This window comes from Bombina bombina, chromosome 4 (assembly GCF_027579735.1).
Source record: "Bombina bombina isolate aBomBom1 chromosome 4, aBomBom1.pri, whole genome shotgun sequence".
NCBI classification, from domain to species: Eukaryota; Metazoa; Chordata; class Amphibia; order Anura; family Bombinatoridae; genus Bombina; species Bombina bombina.
Window position 1 is genome coordinate 538,158,902 of NC_069502.1, and position 23,464 is coordinate 538,182,365.

Sequence of the window (23,464 nt, forward strand, 5' to 3'; positions counted from 1 at the left end):
TACACCATTGCCCCAAAGGTTTAAGGCTTTTTCCGAAGTGTCTCCTGTTTTATTACCTTAATAAAGGACGATTTTGTTTGTGAAACTACCCGGTGCCTTCACTCTTTCTTTGATGTTATATCCCTTTAAATACAAAATACAGGAATTTATAGTTCATGGCTCACATTCTAACCAATACTTACTATAATCCCTTCTCTAATTATCCATCATATAACTAAGGAGAACAATCTTTAAAGGGACATGAAACCCAAATTATTTCATGATTTAAGTAGAACATACAATTTTAACCAGTTTTCCAGTTTACTTCTATTATCAAATGTGCTTCATTCTCTTGGTATCATTTGTTGAAGGAGCAGCAATGCACTTCTGCTTTCTAATTGAACACATGGATGAGCCAATGACAATTGGTGTACATATATGAGGCCAACAATCAGCAGCTAGAACCTAGATTAATTGCTGCTTCTGAGCTTTCATACATAAACCTTTCAGCAAAGGATAACAAGAGAAGGAAGCAAAATAAATAGAAGTAAATTGGAAAGTTGTTTAAAATCGTATGCTCTGTCTAAATCATGAATGTCCCTTTAATGTGGTAAAAGGGGAGTGGTCAGATTCTGTATATCCCCCTGGACTCAGGATGTTGGGTCTCACCTAGTAAATATTAGCTAGGATATGTATTAGATTTCTTTATCTTTGATTTATTGTTTTATTATCCACCTCTGTTTACCAGTTTTAAAAATGGCTTCATTGATAAGATATGTAAGTTTAGATCACTAGATTTTGTTGGTGGTTTTATAAATGTAGTAACATTTCTATTTTTGCCAGCAGGTGTCAAACCTGCTCTTGTATCACCAACAAGCAATCAAGAGCTGGCTTTACTCGCCACATACAGCATCTCTAATGTTCATGCTACCAACGTAGCTGGGCTACAGGAAGTGAAAGAGATGTGTTCTTCTCTTTTGTCCAAAGTACCTCGCGGATGGAACAGGGTAAATATTCATTATAATGACCAAAGGTGGCACTTTCTTCAGTTATTTTCCTTGATTGTTTTAAAGTGTGTATAACTATGTGTCTACCCCCAGGGGTTAAAGGGACATTATACAATAGATTTTTCTTCGCATAAATGTTTTGTAGATAATCCATTTATATTGCCCATACAGATTTTTTTTTTAAATGGATAGTTTTACTTATTTTTAAATAATATTGCTCTGATTTTCAGACTCCTAACCAAGCGCAAAGTTTTAGGAGAATTCCGACGTACACCTACTCTAGCTTGCTTCTGTTTGTGTAAAGGGTCTTTTCATATGCAAAGGAAGGGGGGGGGTTCTTCTATTTCCCAGTATCTGTACATATTATTCTTTATGGTAGTGTCTATTACATTGTTATATGAAAATTGGTGTATACTGTTCCTTTAAATGCATAGTTATATGTAAGCAAGAGTAAAATAAAAAAAATGCTCTAACACTTTTAGATAACTTTGGTTTTATACTTTTTTTTATCCCCTTAACCCCTTTGCTATTAGGAATTTCAGAGAAAAACTTGTTCAAAATACTGGAGATTTTTAAACATTTTGCTATCACTCCATTTAAACAGAAATAAAGCCTTGTTTTTTTTATTTACCTGTCAAAACTATATATATATATATATATTTTTTTTTTTAAGTACTCAACCCAACGTATTGATCTAAGCCCATTTTGGCATATTTCATGCCACCATTTCACCGCCAAACGCGATCATATATAAAAATTGTTAACTTTTTCACAAAATTTGGGTTTTCTTACTAAAATTATTTACATACCGCTTGTGCACTCATGACACAAATGGTTGTAAAAGCTTATCTGTGATTTGTTTGGAAATAGCAGACATTCATGGCTTTGCCATTGCTTTTTGGTAATTAGAAGGCTACACCACATTTCTATTATTTCTAGCAGTGAAGGGGTTAATTAGCTGTTAACGGTAGTAGTATTGTAATGTAGGGATTACCCTCCCATCTGACATTTCCCACCCCCTAATCACTCCAAAACAGCTCTCTCTCCCCCCCCACACTCATTCCCCCCCCCCACCCACACTCATCCCCACCATCTTAAGTACTGGCAGACAGTCTGCCAGTATGCAGTTTATGGCTTTTTTTCCCCTGCAGTGTAATTATCCCCCCATTCCCTGATTCCTCCCAAACAGCTCTCTAACCCTCCCTCTCCCACTTATGGTGGCCATCTTTGGTACTGGCAGCTGTCATTTTTTTTAAATATTTTTTTTCTGTAGTGTAGGAGTCCCCCCACGTCCTGGTGATCGTTGCCATAGGGCACCCCATTCCACCCCTTTTCTGTAGTGCAGCAACCAATCCTTCTCTCTCCCTTCAATTTTTTTTCTGCAGTGTAGGGTCCTTCCTACTCTGCCACTGGGCCACCCATCCACTCCCGCTTTCCCTCCCAGCAGTTGATGTTTACAGACACGGTGTCACTGTCTGTGACGATCTGGCATCTGCCTTCATATGGTAACGGAGCACTGATCGTGCTCCATTACCATATGAAGACAGATTCCTGCAGCTCAGGAACAGCAGCTGGAGCTTCCTGAAGCTGTGACATAGATCTACATTATAAAGTATGATGGGCTTTGTACTGCATGATGTAGATCTATGTCATATTTTCTTAAGGAGTTGTATTGTTTGTAGTAACTTACAAAACTAGTAATTTTACCCATGAATTATTTTCCCACATTACAAAGCCTGCACAAGTTTAATACTATAACTACATTTTTCATCAGTATTTGCCTCCTAAAGTATGCAGACTGTCATTAGCATTTACTGTATATTATTATAAGTTTTAGTTACAATAGTCTGTGCAATGGGGCGCAACTACAGCGGGTGCAGAGGTTGCAATTGCGACTGGGCCCCCAAGTGTGGGGGCCCAGCTTTTATTACAATAAAAAACGTTGACCTGCCACTGCCTGCACTGATATCATGTGAGTGTGACAGTACTGGGGCGGGTAGGGTCAGGCCAGCCATCTCACCGGCAGATTACAGACTTTGTCACTGACCCACTATATACAGTACTGGTGGGTTAAACAGTGTCACTATATACAGTAATAGGGAGTCAGACCATCTCACATACTGTGGGCACAGGGTACCTCCTTTTGCAGACATGTAATCTGATTCACATTTTTTTTCTGTGTTAAATGTAAAAAAAAAGATATGTATCAAATTCATTAATTTTTTTTATTTTTTTTGGGGAGGAGGTCCTTTTTAGATTCTTGCACCTGGGCCCTGTGGTTTCTAGTTACGCCTCTGTCTGTGCATTTTATGCTAGTTTATTAAAGTACTAATTTATATTTTGTGTATATGTTATAATCCCTTATTAGAAATGCAATTTATGTGAGTGAATGATTTGTTTTTACCTTTGGATGCATCGTTTTCCTTGGTACACAGTAACTTGGTGGTATTATTATTTGTTATTGATTAACTTAATCTGTTTTCAATTAGGACTTCATTTATGAACGCTTGAAAAAACTTGGAGGAAGTACTCCATTCAATTTGTTTTTCAAAAAGGAGTTGGATCACTTTATGTCTTATTTGTCAGAAATAAGAAGAAATGTGCAGGTGAGTGCCAGAGCAATCTTTTTCTAGTAACAATGTAAAAACAAGATAGATTGAAAGGGATAAGACACCCTGTGGACTCAACTATTTTACATAAATTTCTGGTCACCTATCACCATGTCATGAATTTTCTCTATGGTTTCTTCAGTTGCAACTCTTTCCAGTTAAAATTCCCAACACGCTCCTACTGTACCAACCATACTCTTATGGATTTCTATTAGAGTTTAAGGGACAGTCTACACCAAAATTGTTATTGTTTAAAAAGATAGATAATGCCTTTACTACCCATTCCCCAGCTTTTCACAACTAGCATTGTTATATTAATATACTTTATAACATTGAAACCTCTAAATTTCTGCCTGTTTTTAAACCACTATAGATAGATACAGGCTTTTTTATTATCTTTTCACAACAAAAGACTGGTAATTCATGTGTGCCATATAGATACCATTGTGCTCTCTCCCGTGTAGTTGTGCATGGCACTGCACTAATTGGCTTAAATACAAGTCAATAGATAAATAAAAAGTCATGTGATAAGGGGGCTGTCAGAAGAGGCTTAGATACAAGGTAATCACAGAGGTAAAAAGTATATTAATATAGTTGGCTGTGCAAAACTGAGGAATGGGTAATAAAGGGATTATCCAGGGGCGGAACTACAGGGGGTGCAGAGTGTACAACTGTGACCAGGCCCAGCTTAAAAAAAAATCAAAACATTTTTTCCCAATAAAAACATTGACCTGCCACTGCCTGCATTGATATCATGTGAGTGTGACGTCATGCTTCACTAGTGTCTCTGTCTCTGACTACAGGGGTTAGTGTTTCTGTTTTACCCATTAGTGTTTATGTGTGTGTGTGTATGTAACATAGTAACATAGTAGATGAGGTTGAAAAAAAGACCCGAAGTCCATCGAGTTCAACCTATACAAATCTAATATACTTTTTTTTTTTTTTTTTTAAATATGTTTATTGTTTTATACATTAAACATAAAAGGGTCACTGTGATAATTCAGCATCGAAAAATACATGTATATTTATGGGTACATGAAAAATATTAATACGCACCGACTAGATAGACCCTGACTAACCAACATGAAGACACGCATCAAGAAAACGAAGAGAACAAAAAAGGAGGGAGAGCCCCTGCATATGCCTCCCCAGTCAAGGATTACAGAAATTATACCAATATCTCGCTTCTAATTTCTCCCCTTAAAACTGCATTTTGAATCCATTCAGAGTTTTTAAACAGGGCGATAAGTCTTATTTGTAACTCTATGGGATTTGAAAATATATAATTGCTCCATTTTCTAAAAAAAGGTGTCTATTTCGCTTTCAGAATTTATTGAGGTTTCATATTGTTCCAGAATTAATTTAGCATCTAGCTTATTAAGAAGCATGGAAAATATAATGTTTCTTGCACAGAGTATTATGAAATTGATATAAGTACTATTCTCTTCCCTAGCCTTGTATTTTAAAATTTTGGACAACCAGTAAGATATTTTTCCCCAGAATTGATTTACTTTGGGGCAATCCCATATACCAAGGGTCAGAGTGGCATTAGGCCATCTACAACGAGCGCATTCATAAGTTTGTGCTCTATTCCATCTTCCTAGATCCTCTGGAGTAATATAAGCTCTATTAATTAACTTAATATGGGACTCACGCCAAGATAGTTGCGGAGTCGCTGCCCATGCCCTAGCAATACCCTTTTCAATTGTCTTAAACTCTGTGGCAGGGATATCCAAAGACCATTTTTCGCACAGACATTCCATGGCCAGCAGCCCGTCTTTAACCAATAAAAGATTGTACCATTGAGATATAGAAACTTTGCCTTTTTGAAACATGTTTAAGCCCATATAGACTCTTTCCCAATTTCTATTAATATCTTTCAATTGATGTGTGTTAAGAAAGTGTCTAACTTGAAAATATCCAAATAAGTCGCGATTAGGGAGATTATACTTTTCTTTCAAAACACTAAATATATGTATAACACTTTTATCCAAATCTATACACTGCAAGAAGAACTCGAGTCCCTTTAATTTCCACCTTGCAAAAACTTCCGTTTCGTAACCTGAGGGAAATACAGGGTTGCTTTGTATAGGAGGAAATTTAGAGAACTGAAAATTAATATTCAGAGCACAACATAACCTTTGCCACTCTATTATTGGATTTTTAAAAGTATACATTTTTTTGAGCAAAGGAGGCCAGTCTTTTTGATTCATATGAACCAATGCCTTTAAAGAATAAGGTTTAAAGAAATCATTTTCCATATCCCTAAGTGCTAGAAACCATTTCTCTGTCAACCAGTCTGGAACTATTTTTACCCGACAGGCGAGATTATACCTATAAATCAAGGGAAAACTAAGCCCAGACTGTTCTTTAGGCTGGTTGAGTCTTTTTAAGGATAACTTTGCTGTAGATTTGCCCCATAAAAATCGCACAAATGCTGCATTGAGCAGTTTTATATCAGATTTATGCAGAAAAAGAGGTATATTTTGCATCACATACAATAATTTAGGTAGCGCAATCATTTTGATTAGATTAATTTTAGCCACCAGAGAGAAAGGGAAAGATGACCACTTTATCAAATCCTCCTTGATTTTATTGATCACGTCTGAGAAATTTGCCCTATACCATTGCTCAGGGCAAGTTGATACACTAATTCCCAAATATTTTATATTTCTAACTTCTTGAAACGGAATCGCGGCACATGACTCTCTAGTCCGATTTAGCCATAATATTTCAGATTTTTTTTGAGTTTATTTCATATCCTGAGAATGAGCCGAATACTTCAAGCAAATTCAATAATACGGTACATTCTCCCTGGTATTAGAAAGGAAAACAAGAAGGTCATCCGCATATAAGGATATTAGAATATCTATATCACCCACTTTTATCCCCCTAATGGAGCTGCGTAAGGCTATTGCAAGCGGTTCAATACTTAGATTGAACAAGAGTGGAGATAGCGGACAGCCTTGGCGGGTGCCTCAAAATAATTGGAAGTATTCTGTACATGCTCCATTAACTATTAATGCCAATCTAGGTTTATCATACAGCGCCTGAATGAAAGATAATAAAGGCCCTTTGAACCCAAATTGATCTAACGTAAAACCTAAATGTTCCCAACTAATGGCATTAAAGGCCTTTTCAGCATCTAAGGTGATAATTGCTTTATCCTCCAGATCTACTTTATTTAATTTATTTTTTGTATTATAAAACTCCACTGTCAGCAATAATTTACACAAATTCAAAAATGAAGATCTGCCTTTTAAAAAAACGGTTTGGTCCGGATGAATTAAACTAGGAAGTACTTTCTGTAGTCTAGCCGCAAGAATGCTTGTTAAAAGCTTATAGTCCGTATTTAACAGCGAGATAGGACGATATGAATCTAGTTTTTCCACATTCTTACCCTTTTTCAGGACTAATACAATTAATGAGGCACTAAAATTCACCGATATTGGGTGCCCCTGAACAAAGTACGCATTGAACAAGGCCTGTAAAGGGTCTATAACCTGCTCAGACAGAATTTTATAAAATTCTGCAGGGAACGTATCGGGGCCCGCTGCTTTATTGAGGCTACACTCTTTTATCGCCTGAGTAACTTCATCTTTACTAATTGGTTCACTCATGGCCTTCCCGGCCTCTACATCTAAACAGGGAACCTTACACGTATTCCAAAAGGCTTTTTTATTAACTTCATTGGTTTCTCTAGGTCGAAAAATCTGCTTGTAATATTCCAAAAATTCTGCTCTAATTTCAGAAGCTTGGGTTAGCCTTCTGTCTTTGGTAGAGATCGCCAAAATGAAATTGGAACCATGATTTTGTTTCACTAGGTTGGCTAAGTTTTTCCCTATCTTGCCCCCATATTGATACAGCCGCGCATTGGTCCTAGTGATCTCACTTGCGGCTTTTTGTTGAAGGAAGATTTCTCTCTCTTTTTTAGCACAAGCATATCTCTGCCAATTAAGTGAGGAAGCCTCTTGTATATATGCATTATAAGCATTGGACAACTGACTCATTAGCTGAAGTTCTCGGGTATGATTTTTTTCCCCATATTTTATGTAGGTAAGCTTTTATTTCCCCACGTAAAACCGCCTTGGAGGCCTCCCAATAGGTCTCGGGGCTAGAAACTGAGCATTATAATGTTCAAATTTCTTCCAAGTATCTATTAACCAATTCTTGAATTTAAAATTTGCATATAAACATTTTGGCAAAGAGTATACAGGGCTATTTTTCTGATGCGAGCCAATTGGAAACATAAGCGAGATTGGAGCATGATCTGAGATGATAATATCCCTTATCTCTGCTTCAGCTGAGACCATTAATCTTTCATTAATTAAAATATAATCTATACGTTAAAGGGTTTTAAAAGTGTTAGATTTACAGGTATAGCCTTTTAATTCGGGATTTTTATTACGCCAAATGTCTTTTAAATTTAGAGCATTTCTGAACTTTCTAAAAAAGAGAAATATCCTGTTTTTCTCGACATCCTCGCCTCCCCTTACAGGGCCATCTATCAAGCGGGTATTGTGCTATAAGGTTAAAGTCTCCTGCGACTATCAGTTTACTTTCTATAAACTGTGCTAGTTTCACCTGCATTTTATCCCAAAATTCTCGTGTATGATTATTAGGGCCATAAACATTACATAAAACATAACTTTGTCCTCTTATATCCAACTGCAAAATTATGTACCTGCCATCAACATCTATCTCAGAGTGAGTGATTTTATATTCTAGATTTTTGTTCAGCAAAATTGCCACCCCGCATTTTCTGGTGGTCCCTGCGGAGGCGATGACTTCGCCAACCCATCCTGTTCTAAGTTTATTTGCTTCATTTTGTACTATATACGTTTCCTGTAAAAATGCAATATTGCATCTAAATTTTTTAAGATTTTTGATAATAATTTTCCTCTTAATTGGGGACGTTATACCTCTAATATTCCATGATATCAGGTCTATGTTTACTTTATCTGTCATTCTGAAAAAGGGTAAGGGAGCTAGCATTTTTACTTCCATTAAACAAAGAAAGACTATAAAAAACGGACTGGAGGAGCATCGAGGGGCGACAGGCGAGAAAAGAAGAAGAAGAAGAAAAAAAAAAAAATCTAATATACTTATAAAAATAAAAAAAACTCCAGTTTATCTTAAATTAATCCCACCCATTTAATACAAGTAATCATATCCATTAAAAAAAATTTCTAGCCAGAAATGTATCCAAACAATTTTTAAATGTATCTAGGGTATTGGCATTCACTACCTCCTTTGGTAATGAGTTCCCCAATTTTATTGCTCTTACAGTGAAAAAACGTTTCCGTTGCAGGAGATTAAATCTCCTTTCCTCCAACCTTAATTTGTGACCTCTTGTCACAATCAATATTCTTGGAATAAACAGAGCTTCCGCCATCTCTGTATATGGGCCTTGAATATATTTATATTCAAGCGCCATTTTTCTAGGGAAAACAGACCCAATTGGCTAGCCTCTCCTCATAGCTTAAATTCTCCATTCCCCTTATTAGCTTTGTGGCCCTTCTCTGAACATTTTCTAGTTCTACAATATCTTTTTTTTGCGATCGGTCCCCAGAACTGCACTCCATACTCAAGGTGAGGTCTTACCAGGGATTTATATAGTGACAGAATTATGCTTTCCTCTCTTGAATCAATGCCACTTTTAATACATGCTAGTATCTTATTAGCCTTTGATGCCGCTGCCCTGCATTGGGCATCCATGTGTGTATGTATGTATGTGACTGTGTGTATTTATGCATGTATGTGTGTGTGTGTATGTTTGTGGAACCAGCAAATTACAGACCTTGTTACTACAGCATGGGGGAGGTTGTAAACAGTGTCACTATACAGTACCACTATATACAGTACGGGGGGGCTGGACCATGTCACAGACTACTGTGGTCACTTTATAAAGTACTGGGACAGGTAGGGTCAGGCCAGCCATCTCACCGACAGATTACAGACTGTGTCACTAACTCACTATATACAGTACTGGTGGGTTAAAAAGTGTCACTATATACAGTAATAGGGGGTCAGACCATCTCACAGACTGTGGGCATAGGGTACCTCCTTGTGCAGACATGTAATCTGTTTCACATTTTTTTTCTGTGTTAAATGTAAAAAAAAAAAAAAGATGTTTCAAATTCACCTTTTTTCTTGGGGGGGGGGGGGGGAGCCCTTCTTAGATTCTTGCACCTGGGCCCTGTAGTTTCTAGTTACGCCTCTGGGATTATCTATCTTTTTACACAATAAAAAAATTGGAGTAGACTGTCCCTTTAAGTTTTTCAAGTATGGATAACTTTATTATTCCATTTGCTCCATTTTTATCTATCTATCTATTTATTTATTTTTTACACAAAAAGATAACCATATACACTTGAAATGTGGAATCTGCACACTCAAATCAGTATAGAAAAAAACAAAATGTATGCTTACCTGATAAATTATTTTCTTTTGAAACAATGATGGTCCACAGTCCTCCATAACATATGGAAACATATTGGAAATATTTCCTACTCCTAGGAGGAAGATAAGAACCCATATCAGAGCTTAAAATTCCTCCCACCTCTCTCTTAGTTTAATATATAGTCGAGTAGAGAATAGGAAACATATAGGTAGGAAAGACAAAGCAGGGTGTGTAGAGGTGTCATTAGAACTGTCACCCAAAAATTTAAATGGGCAGGGCCATCATGTTTCCATAAAAAAATAATTTATCAGGTAAGCATAAATTTTGTTTTGTTTCTTAAAAAAATAATAATGGTCCACAGTCCTCAAAAAAAAAGCAGATGGTGTATGTTACGGAATGGGTGGGACAATTTTTCCGATAGTTCCTATTTAGCCAACTCTATGACCTGAAGGACTTTCCTGACAAAAGTTGCTTGTGAAGAAGTAAAAACATCAAAGCAATACAATTTGGAAAAAGTATGCAGAGAAGTATGCAGAGAAAGACCATGTTGCAGTTTTACAAATCCGCCTCAAAAATGTAACATTTTTAAAAACCCACAATGTTGCAAGTGCTCTTTTAGAAAGAGCTGTAATATGTTAAGGAGATGACTTTCCCACCACCAAGTTAACCTTGTGAATCACTTGTTTGAGCCAAGAGGCCAAAGCTACCTTAGTAGCTTTCTGCGCCTTATAAGTCCTAGAGTAGAAAACAAATAAAATAGGAGTTTGTCTGAAATCTTTAGTAGCTTGGAGACTACATCAAGATTATGTAATAGTCATTCCTTAGAGTTAGCAGGATCTGAACACAATGAAGGAACAACAATTTCTTGATTGGTATTTTCCTTAGAACCTGCCTTAGGAAGAAAATCATATTTAGTACAAAGTAAAGCCTTATCCTTGTGAATAATTAGAAATTGAGAATCACAAGGCAATGTTGACAACTCAAACTCTCCTTGCTGAAGAGATTGCTAATAGGAAAAGTAATTTCCAAGACAGTAGGACCTTGTAATAAGGAGAGAACTAGATTTAAATTCCAGGGTGGAGAAATAGGTTTTACAACTGGTCTTATTCTAACTAACACGAACAAAAGTCTGAACTTAAGGAAGTTCAGCAACTTCCTATAATAAAATAACTAATAAAGCAGAAATTTGAAATTTAAGGAAACTAGCGGACAAACCATTGTTAAGGCTATCTTGTTAAAAATGGAAGAATTCTAGGAATCCTAAAGGAATACCAAGAAAACCCTCTGAAATAACACCACTCAAAGTATGCCTTCCAAATCTTGTGATAAATCTTTTTTGTCACAGGTTTTCTGGCCTGCATCAAAGTTTCAATTACCGAATCTGAGAAACTTCTATGCCTCAAAACTATGTGTTCCACCTCTGCACCAATAAATTTAAATATTTGAGATCCTGATGGAAAAGAGGACTTTCAGACAACAAGTCTTGTCTCAGAGGAAGAATCCATGTAAGAGATGAGAACATCTGCACTAGATCCGCATACCATGTCCTGCGGTGCCAGGCTGGAGCATTTATTATTACTGACGTTGACTCCTGTTTGATCTGAGTAATGACTCTTGGTATAAGAACAAACGAAGGAAACAGGTATGATAGATTAAACTCCCATTGACATACCAAGGCGTCTATCATGTGAGCCTTTAGATCTTTTGATCTTGCACAATAGCTTGGAAGCTTGTGATTTAAGAGAGAGGACACCTGTAAGCCCCATTTGATCACTAAGTGATCGAACATTTCCTAATGGAGAGACCACTATCTTGGATGGACCGATTGACTGCTGAGATAATCCACCTTCCAGTTGCTCACACCTGGTATGTGAATTGCCAATAGGGAGCAGTAATTCCTCTCTGCCTAAGACAGAGTCTGAGATGCTTCCTGCATGGCCAGTGGACTGCAAGTACCCCCTTGATGATTTATGTAGACCACCGCCGTGATATTGTCTGACTGAAAAATGATAAACTTTTCCTCCTTCAATAGGGGCCAGGGCTGAAGAACCTGAAGAATCACTTGAAGATTTAGAATGTTGATTGGTAACATTGCCTCTAGAAGAGACTAAACTTCTTGTGCTCTTTGAGAAATCCGGAGCACCCCCCAGCCCGAGAGACTGGCGTCCTTCAGCACAATAGACCAATATTTATGAAGAAAGGATGCCCCAAGGATCAAAGAAAGACTTTGAACAGCCAATAGGTTTACAGTAGCTCTCATCCTATTGGCTGATTTGAAAATATTAGCCAATAGGAATGCAACGGTACCCCAATATAAAATGGGTACCTTGCATTCAAGTTTCAGTGTGCGGCAACAATCAGATGAAGAGGATCCTCCACGATGGATGACTCCATGGTCGCCGGTCCTGTTCCGCGGTCACCTCCGCTCCACATCACCTTGGTCCTGGATGAAGATAGAAGAGGTCCCAGTGCTGGATGCAGATATTGCCGCCTGGAGGAAGACCTTAAGCGCCTGGAGGAAGACCTTCTCCGATGGACTTCAGGAATGGCGAGTACCTATTTGGGGTTAGACTTTTATTTTTTGGGGTTTTTTTTTTTTTTTAGATTAGGACTTTGATATTTTAAAGGGCTGCAAAAGAGCTGATTGCCCAATGACCATACAAATGCCCCTTTAGGGGCAATGGGTAGCTTTAATTTTTTTTAGTGTTATTTTTTTTTTTTTTGGTGGGGGGTTTGGTCGGTTGGGGGGTTTACTGTTAGGGGTTAATTTTTATTTTTAGGGAAAAAAGCTGATTGTTTTAGGGCAATGCCCTGCAAAAGGCCCTTTTAAGGTCTATTGGTAGTTTAGTCTTGGATTAGGTTTTTTTTTTATTTTGGGGGGATTTTTTATTTTTTAGGGGTTTAGATTAGGTTTAAATTTTTTATTTTTGATAATTTGGTTTATTTTTTTCTGTAATTTTAGACTTTATTTTTTTTGTAAATTTAGATTTAATTATTGTAATTTAATCTTAGGTTTTATTTTTAAATTAATGTTAGGATTTTTTTTTTTAATGATCTTTATTAAGTTATTCAGTAATGACAATGATGCATATATTGTGTTACATATAAAGAAGAAGGACAAGGACTGTCATTCCATGTATTACACATATTTCATATAGCACAAATTAACCAAACAAGTTAAATAACCATGAATAGACATTGTCTTTTGCAATTCAAACGGTTTTAAAGTTTTCTTAGTCCATTAACTATATTTTTGTATAGTTGAAAACATATCAACTTTTTTTCCAGAAAAAGAGTCTGGAGGAGGTACAGGAGGAAGAGAGAAGGGAGTGAAGAATCTAGAAAGGATGGAGGAAGTAGGGAGAAGAAATAAAGGGGGGGGGGGTGTTTATTGACTTCAGATTGAACGGGGGCAAGGTGAATTGTTTCCTAAATCTTTTTGTTCCAAATTGCTAATATCATCTTGTGGTGCTCTAATTGATGGGTTTTTAGATATTGGTATCTTTCCAACATCAGAAGGTCATCTACTTGGGTTTTCCATTCTGATACAGAGGGGATTGTTTGGGTTTTCCAGTGTTTTGGAATTAGTTTTTTGGCTGCTGTTAGCATTATCAAAAGAAGGGCTTTTCTGCCCATTCCCTTGAGTTTGGGCAATGAACTAAACAGCAAGGTTTTTGGGTCTTTAGGTATCTGAGTACTAACAATTTCAGACATTGTTTTGAAAACATTTGTCCAATACTCACTCAGTCTCGGGCAGAACCACCAGATATGAAGAAGAGATCCATCCTCCCCACAGCCTCTCCAGCAGGTGCCTTTTAAGGTGGGGAACATTTTATGTAATCATGCTGGGGTTAAGTACCAGCGGCATAGTAAATTTAAGTGTATTTCCTGCACTCTTGCAGATACAGATGAGCGTCTAGTTATTTTAAATGTTCTCATCCAGGTGTCTATTTCTATATCTTGGTCTAGTTCCTTGTGCCATGATAGCATGTAAGAGGGGGAGGTATGTGGGGTCATATTGACTGTTATTTTATATAACTTGGATATTAAGTGTGTCGGGGGAGTCGGTTGAATGCCCCAGTCTTTTTTATGTTTGTGATGTGATATATAGTGTTTTAATTGATTGTAATGAAACCAAGAGGAGAAAATCTCCCTGTGGGTCTCTGCAAGATTTGCTTGTGTTTTCAATTTGCCATTGTCTGAGATAAACTGAAGGGATCCAGTTCTTCAGCTATATGGAATTGGAGTACCCACCCCCCTCTGGTGATATGGGAGTTCCACATTTTCGATAAGTGGCATGAGTGGGGCAAATCTGGAAGAAATGTGCGTACTAGTGGTCATGAGTTTGTCCCATTCAGAGAGTATGTCTTCTGTGATAAGATAATTGCGTATGTTTTTGGGTCTCTGTTGTGGGGTCATCCATGCGAGTGTGACTACATTGTTCCATTTGAAAATGCTTCTGCCCATTCTACTATGTGTCTAAGTATAATCGTTTGTCTATACGCCTTGATGTCTGGTACTCCAAGACCACCTCTATCTCTGGGCAAGTATGTTTTCTTTGGAATCCTTGGTTTTGTGCCTGACCAGATATATTGTTCCAGGATTTTTTGCAAGTGGGAGATATAACTATCATGTAATTGAATACTTAGTGTCTGCATCAGATACAGAATTCGTGGTAGAACGTTCATTTTTATAACTCCAATTCTGCCTAGCCAGGACAGAGGTTTATTCTTCCATGTAGATAGGTCGCGTATTATGTCATTTTTTACAGTGATGTAGTTATGCTTGTATAACTCTTGTGATGAAGTGGTTAGGTTTATCCCCAAGTATTTCAGGTTTTGTTGGGCCAACAAGATGTTGTGTTTGTTTTTTAGGTATTGTAAGATTTGCATGGGAGTGTTGATATTTAGAATTTCAGATTTATTAATATTTAGTTTAAAATTAGATATGCTACCGTATATTTCTAGCTCAGCGAGCAGTTCTGGGATAGAGTTTTCTGCTTCTGTGAATGTAAAACGGATGTCATCGGCCTATAATGCCTATTTATGTTCTGTCTCCCCCACTTTAAGACCTTTAATTTTGTTATTTTTTTCAAATTTTTTGAGCCAGGATTTCTATAGAGATGGCAAAAAGCAGATGGGACAAAGGGCACCCCTGCCTTGTGCCATTGCTTATATTGAATGGGTCAGACAGTGTGTTGTTTACTCTGATTTTGGCGTTTGGGTTAGAGTATAGTGCTAGGGACATTTTAAGGAAAGACTCTGGTAACCCCATTTCCAACATTGCCCTACGCAGAAAAGACCATCGGACCCTATCAAAGGCCTTCTCTGCGTCGGTCGAGAAAAGAACCATGGGCGTCCCTGTAACTCTAGCGTGATTTGTTAATTCGATCATTTTGATAGTGTTATCTAGGGCTTCTCGTCCTGGGAGGAACCCAACTTGATATCAAACTTGGAAGGTATTTATTTAGCCTATTAGCCAAAATTTTAGCAAATAGCTTCATATCAGTGTTGATCAAGGAGATTGGCCTAAAGTTCTCAGGGCGCGTGGGTGGTTTGCCCAGTTTGGGGATAATGGTTATATGTGCGTCAAGTAGGTTTCTGGACAGGAGGGGGTTATCTCTTAGGCTATTAAACAAAGTGAGCAAATGAGGGGATAATATGTCTTTGAATTTCTTATAATATCCAGTCATATAACCATCTGGTCCGGGACTTTTACCTGACGGGGAGTCTTTATTGGCCTTTTGTAATTCTTCTAATGTGATAGGCGCTTCTAAGTGTTCCTGCGCATCTTTGGATAGTGCAGGTAAGTCTAAGTCTCGGAAGTATTCATCCAGAATTTCCTTGGTGTCAGGAGTGGGTTCCGCCGTTAGGGGGTATCAATGCAGCTTGCAATATTGTATAAAGAGTTATAGTATCCTCTAATATACTTGTTGCTTTTTATTAGTAGCCCTTCTGAAGTTTGTAGTGAGTGGGCGTGTGAAACTAAGTGTTTTCTACATAGGCTTCTGGCCAATAGCTTCCCTGGTCTATTACCTCCCTCATAGTAGTATTGTTTTAAATATAGGGCGTTACACTGGTGGACTTCTGTTAAGTGTCTCTGGAGGTCGGATCTGGTTTTAATTAAATCATTTCTAATGCTGTCATTAGTCAAGTCTTGTTTATGAGCCCTCTCTAGAGTTTGAATTTGTTCTAGGAATTGGGTGTGTTTCATTTTGGTCTGTCTGTTAATCTTAGCTTTATGTTTTATAAGAATACCACGCATCACGATTTTGTGTGCTTCCCACTTGCATTGTATCGACGTAGTGGAGTTTTTATTGATTGTGAAATATTTTGTCAGGTCCTTTTCTATCTCGCCCAGAATCAGCGGGTTGTCTAAAATTGAGTCATCTAGTTTCCAAATTTTATTTGTGATAGGGAGCTCAGGCCAATTTATAGAGCATGTGACAGGGGCATGGTCTGACCAGGTTATTTGTCCTATTTTGCATTGATCTGTTAGTGTCAGTCCATTAGCGTCAGTGAAAATATGGTCTAGTCTCGAGTAACTGTTGTGCGGGGACGAGTAAAAAGTATAGTCTTTGACATCCAGGTGCAGTGTTCTCCAGATGTTGTGAAGGGAGAGGTTTTTAAGGAGGTTTTAACTGCAGTAGAGTTTTGGGGACACAAGAGGTCCCTTTTGAGGAATCAAGTATGGGATCGAAAACGAGGATAAAGTCACCAGCCAAGAATATTATACCTTTAGCTTTTTTAAAGAAAGCATTTTGAGATATGTTAGGTGCGTATACGTTCATGCCCGTACAGGTGGCCCGTTATTAGGATAAAGCGTCCCTCTGGGTCCTTATCAATGTGTGTTATTTGAAATGGAAGGGTTTTATGGATCAGGATACCCACGCCTCCCTTCTTTTTTGGTCCAGAAGCAAAACGGGCTATGGGGAAATGCGGGGTGGACCAGTTGGGTTCTCTGCCTTTTTGAAAGTGTGTCTCTTGTAACATGAAAATTTGGCTTTTGATTCTGGTTAGTTCCCTAAGTGTAATTGACCTTTTACCCGGGCTGTTTAAGCCTTTAACATTTATTGATGATAGTTGGAAAGAGTGTTCTTGGAATTTTCTGGGTCTAGCGGTCATTTTCAACAGGAATGAGGGAGAAAAAAAAAGGGGGGGGTTAGGAAGGGAAAAGAGGGGAATAGCACAGAGATCAAGAGAGAGCGAGATAAAGAGAGAAGGGGATAATTTCAATGGAACTCAATGTATGTAACCTCTGAGGTTCAGTAAAATACAAAATGAAAGTATATTGATCTTTTGTAAATTGCGAAAATAGCGTATCTCTCCTGCAATTTTAAGTACTTCAAGAAAGGAAAAGTAGTAAGGGGAAGTATCTTCATTTCTGGCTTAAAGAGGGATAGTTTAGATTTTTATTACACTAGGAGGCATGTAGGATAGGGTAGTGGGAAGGGGAGAGTGGCTTGGAGTATTGCTTGGTGGGGGAAGCTACTTGAGTTTTTTATAATTAGGTGTTTGCAGAGGTGAGGTCTAGGGAACCCCGGGATCTAAAGTCCCCCAGGTCTGACCTCAAGGCAATCAATAGAAGGAAGGTCTATCTGTTTTTATGGAACATAGCAAATCAGGTCTATTTGGTGCGTGGATATATTATTGAAAGAATGGTGTGATCTAGCTCCCTAGTGCCCATCATAACTTCTTCATAGACTGAGTAAATCTAATGGTCTAGTGAGTAACACTTTTATAGAATTTATAAGGTGTGGCGTATGTGTGAATCAGTGAAGGGGTCCCTCTCTATGAGAGTACTAACCAGTCCTGTAATCGTAAGTTTAAGGTTCTGTCAGTTTACGGGCATGGGATTTGTATTTTATTATTCTTTCTGCCCCAATTAATTCTATTCTTCTTTTGCAGGGCTTTTTTTAAGTAAAGATGCAATATGGTAAAGGGGTGCTTTGTATTACCTCTGTACTTCTCTTTACAAATAAAGATTAAATAATTAGCATGAGGAAAACAAAAGTACAGTGTTTATGCATCAAAGTGGGATTTAGTAACAAATGGTAATAAACCTAGCAAAATAGAAAGGAACACAAAAGAAAATGCTGATCTATGTAGAGTTTTGGTTTAATACCACTTGTATGTAAAACTACGCATGCATGAAAATAAGATTAATTATAATTCAAATGTTTGCTACAGATTAAATTAAGCATAATGTTTAATTATGTTTTTGCATTATTTTTGCAAAGGATATAAAACATTTCTTGGAATCACCAGAGACTTTAGGAGACCAACTTTCAGAGACTTGCATTTCTATTCTTAATGATTTATATCATAAAAGAGCCCCTGCGTACTGGTGTACATTGGTATGGAGCTTCTCATGTCCTTCTGATTGGCCTGTTACTTCGTGGATTAATGACTTGCAACAAAGATTTGCACATTTTGAGAAACTACTGCAACTGGTAAGTTGTGTCAGGGATTGAATTATTTGTTGGTGAAAAGAAAACTTATTTCATCAACTAAAACTTTTTGTCTTCTACTCATAATCTCTATAAATATGCATCTGAAAATGATCAATTCCATTTTGCACTAATGCTATACAAATTACCATATTTTAGTAATTCTATATATTATCTGTAATACAGAAGTCTTCTGTTTTCATTTAAAGGGACAGTCTACACCAGAATTGTTATTGTTTTAAAAGATAGATAATCCCTTTTTTTACCCATTCCCCAGTTTTGCATAACCAACACAGTTATATTTATATATTTTTTACCTCTGTGATTATCTTGTATCTGAGCCTCTGCAAACTGCCCCTTTTTTCAGTTCTCTTGACAGACTTGCAGTTTAGCCAATCAGTGATAGCTCCCAGGTAACTTCACGTGCATGAGCACAGTGTTATCTATATGAAATTCATGAACTAACACCCTCTAGTGGTGAAAAACCTGTTAAAATGCACTCTTAAGAGGCGGCCTTCAAGGTCTAAGAAATTAGCATATGAACCTCCTAGGTTAAGATTTCAACTAAGAATACCAAGAGAACAAAGCAAAATTGGTGATAAAAGTAAATTGTTTAAAATTACATGCCCTATCTGAATCATGAAAGTTTATTTTGGACTAGACTGTCCCTTTAAGGAGGCACTATACTCATAAAGTGTAATACACTTTCCCATTGTTTATATTATGCAGTTTAGATTTTATTTGACTGATTTTTGTTTTTATGAAATTTCATTGCAATACAGTAAGTTATAACTGCAAATTATGAGGCAAAATGACATAGGCTTTGAAATTACAACTAGAGCACTAAAATGCAAGAGAATTAACACCGTTGACACACAATATATTGTCCTTCAATACTGCTTGCATTTTTGCAAGTGGATGGTTAATATGTCAGATATATATTTTTTTAAACATAGACAACCCCGGTTATTTAATTTAATAAACTTTCAGGTTATAAATTAAGTTATTTACAAACAGCCTTGACATTCTTAAGAAAAATTATACTGAAATGTTCATTATGATATCCTGAGTTTTGAATACCAAGCGTATGTATATGCCGGTGTTTATTATTATGTAAATTTAATTTAAATATGTGGCTCGTTGTCCATTTGTTTTTTACTGGTCACTTTAGGGCAGAAGCTGTCAGTGGGGCAACAGGGCACAGAAATGCCAATTCTAATACCAGGATCTAACTCCTCTACCTTTTTTGTCATTTGCATTCTTAAAACAAAGACATTCAGGGAAATTTTATTTACAACTAACTTTGCTTTTATACAGGGTCGTGAAAAAATGCCAACATATTGGCTTGGTGCATTTAAGAACCCAAAAGGCCTTCTCTCTGTTCTAAAACAGGAAGCTGTTCGGAGACTTTCAGAGAGAAATGGAAATGCGGAGCTTGTACAGTTTAAAACGGAAATGACTCAAAGAGACAAAGAACATGTAAGTAAAAAGTGCAATGGTTTCACAAGTTGAGACTAGCAAGCATATATTATAACCATATTATTTTCAAGTTTTCTGCATCTGAAATATGACATTTAACATATATTGCAATGTGGAGGTATCATTGTACTCTAATAGAGCTAAGTGAGTCGTCTATCAGCCAATGAGCAACTTCTCTCTAATGACATGAACTTAACTTCGTCAAATAGTAACTTTTTCATGTAAAAATATTAACATGTTTAAATAGTGCTTGTTCATGTGCATGCTTGGATTTTGTTTGAGATTAAAAAGAATAAATTAACTTTAAATGCTTACACTGCTTCATAAAAAGTGGTAACTTGCAACTTGATGCCACTTATAATATTTTAACAGCTTTAAAAATAAAAAATGGCTAGTGTAGCTTGCACAGGAAAATGAGAAAATAAATTATATTAAATATTTTGTAATCAATTACATATTACATTTAAACTATGTAACTATCTTGGGTTTTATTGTAAGGAGATTCAGTATATAAATGTTTTTAAAAATGTCCCCATAATTTAAAATCTTATACTATAGAGCTACTAAGATTGTTTACATTTATATTGTGTGATCATTTTAAGAAAATATATATATAAATTTGGCAAAGTTAATTAAAAATCTCTGTTTACTAAATTTGCTTGCTTTCAGATTAGAGATCCACCCCATGATGGAATGTTTATCTATGGGGTTCACATCTGGGGAGTATTTTGTAATAAAACGGATGCTGAAATCTTGGATTCCCCCCCAAAGCAAAGCATCAGCACTTTACCAGTTATTCATCTTCGGTGTCTTTCCTTGTCTGATAAATCTGGTATTGGTGATGCTCAGAAGAGTTTAGAAACATATATATGCCCAGTTTATCTATCATCAACTTCAGCAAGAGAACCTGTTTTCAGCCTGGACATCCACAAAGAAAATATAGCCAGTTCGCGATGGTCTTTACGAGGAATGAAGGCAACTATCCATCCCTTCTGAATTGTTTTTCTCACTTTAATATTCCACAAAAGAAGATAAATGTATTTATATTATCAAGAGTTTGTAGCTCGAAACACTGTCTGCATGGACCAAGAAGAATGAAATCAAAAACTTTTGATGAGAAATGTGCCCTAATATTTTCTAATTTTGGTATACATTGGAGTGGTGGCACTGGCTTGTGTTGGTGTTCAATTGATACATGGTGTGTGCTGTGCTACTTACATTTCTGGTTTTATGATAAAATATGTGCTTAAAACATTTAACCTTTTTTGCCTTTAAAATATATGCCATATTTGTAAAAAATGTCTGCAGTCCAACATTTATTCTAATATAAAAAACTAAATAAAAACTTTATGGCACGTCTACCTGCTGACATTAACGATTGATGTGAAGGAAAAAATTGTCAGCAATATTTTGTAGTCATGGCAAACTGATACCCTATTTTTTTGAGCATTGGCATAAAGCTTTATTTATGTTTATATCTATTTCTGTGAATCAATCAAACGGAGCAGCTCACATAATTGAGCCATCAGTTAGTTACATCTTTACATTTATTTTAAGCTATGCCAAGCAAAAATGGAAAAAACTGAATTTATGCTTACCTGATAAATTACTTTCTCCAACGGTGTGTCCGGTCCACGGCGTCATCCATTACTTGTGGGAATATTCTCTTCCCCAACAGGAAATGGCAAAGAGCACAGCAAAAGCTGTCCATATAGCCCCTCCTCAGGCTCCGCCCCCAGTCATTCGACCGACGGTTAGGAGAAAAAAAGGAGAAACTATAGGGTGCCGTGGTGACTGTAGTGTATAGAGAAAGAAATTTTTCAAACCTGATTAAAAAACCAGGGCGGGGCCGTGGACCGGACACACCGTTGGAGAAAGTAATTTATCAGGTAAGCATAAATTCTGTTTTCTCCAACATTGGTGTGTCCAGTCCACGGCGTCATCCATTACTTGTGGGAACCAATACCAAAGCTTTAGGACACGGATGAAGGGAGGGAGCAAATCAGGTTACCTACACGGAAGGCACCACGGCTTGCAAAACCTTTCTCCCAAAAACAGCCTCCGAAGAAGCATAAGTATCAAATTTGTAGAATTTGGCAAAAGTGTGCAGAGAAGACCAAGTCGCTGCCTTACATATCTGATCAACAGAAGCCTCGTTCTTGAAGGCCCATGTGGAAGCCACAGCCCTAGTAGAGTGAGCTGTGATTCGTTCAGGAGGCTGCCGTCCGGCAGTCTCATAAGCCAATCGGATAATGCTTTTCAGCCAGAAAGAGAGGTAGCAGTAGCTTTTTGTCCTCTCCTCTTACCAGAGTAAACGACAAACAAAGATGAGGTTTGTCTAAAATCCTTTGTTGCTTCTAAAAAGAACTTTAAAGCACGAACTACATCTAAATTGTGTGACAAACGTTCCTTCTTTGAAACTGGATTCGGACACAGAGAAGGAATAACTATTTCCTGGTTAATATTCCTGTTGGAAACAACTTTCGGAAGAAAACCAGGCTTAGTACGCAAAACGACCTTATCTGAATGGAACACCAGATAGGGTGGATTACACTGCAAAGCAGATAATTCAGAAACTCTTCTAGCAGAAGAAATAGCAACCAAAAACAGAACTTTCCAAGATAGTAACTTGATATCTATGGAAAGTAAAGGTTCAAACGGAACTCCTTGAAGAACTGAAAGAACTAAATTTAGACTCCAAGGAGGAGTCATGGGTCTGTAAACAGGCTTGATTCTGACCAAAGCCTGTACAAAAGCTTGTACATCTGGCACAGCTGCCAGTCGTTTGTGTAACAAGACAGATAAAGCAGAAATCTGTCCTTTTAGAGAACTCTCTGACAACCCCTTATCCAAACCTTCTTGGAGAAAGGAGAGAATCTTAGGAATTTTAATCCTACTCCAGGAGAATCCCTTGGATTCACACCAACAGATATATTTTTTCCATATTTTATGGTAAATCTTTCTAGTCACAGGTTTTCTGGCTTGGACCAGAGTATCTATCACTGAATTTGAAAACCCACGCTTGGATAAAATCAAGCGTTCAATTTCCAAGCAGTCAGCTGCAGAGAGACTAGATTTGGATGTTCGAATGGACCTTGTACTAGAAGATCCTGTCTCAAAGGTAGCTTCCATGGTGGAGCCGATGACATATTCACCAGGTCTGCATACCAAGTCCTGCGCGGCCACGCAGGAGCTATCAGAATCACAGAGGCCTTCTCCTGTTTGATCCTGGCTACAAGCCTGGGAAGGAGAGGGAACGGTGGAAATGCATAAGCTAGATTGAACGACCAAGGCGCCACTAATGCATCCACTAGAGTCGCCTTGGGATCCCTGGATCTGGACCCGTAGCAAGGAACCTTGAAGTTCTGACGAGACGCCATCAGATCCATGTCTGGAATGCCCCATAATTGAGTCAACTGGGCAAAAACCTCCGGGTGGAGTTCCCACTCCCCCCGGATGGAAAGTCTGACGACTCAGATAATCCACCTCCCAGTTGTCTACTCCTGGGATGTGAATTGCAGATAGATGGCAGGAGTGA

The 23,464-nt window shown here is 37.4% G+C and overlaps 1 protein-coding gene across 1 annotated transcript in view; it reads left to right on the top strand.

Annotated features, from left to right (window-relative positions):
- Positions 1–21,287, top strand: part of LOC128657631 (uncharacterized) — a 524,168-nt gene extending 502,881 nt beyond the window's left edge. The window contains exons 102-106 of the mRNA XM_053712016.1: positions 823–986; positions 3,476–3,592; positions 18,238–18,450; positions 19,765–19,926; positions 20,596–21,287. Of these exons, the coding sequence (XP_053567991.1) occupies positions 823–986; positions 3,476–3,592; positions 18,238–18,450; positions 19,765–19,926; positions 20,596–20,922 (983 nt within the window). The 3' untranslated portion in view covers positions 20,923–21,287. The remainder of the gene's footprint in view (positions 1–822; positions 987–3,475; positions 3,593–18,237; positions 18,451–19,764; positions 19,927–20,595) is intronic.
- The last annotated feature ends 2,177 nt before the right edge of the window (positions 21,288–23,464 follow it).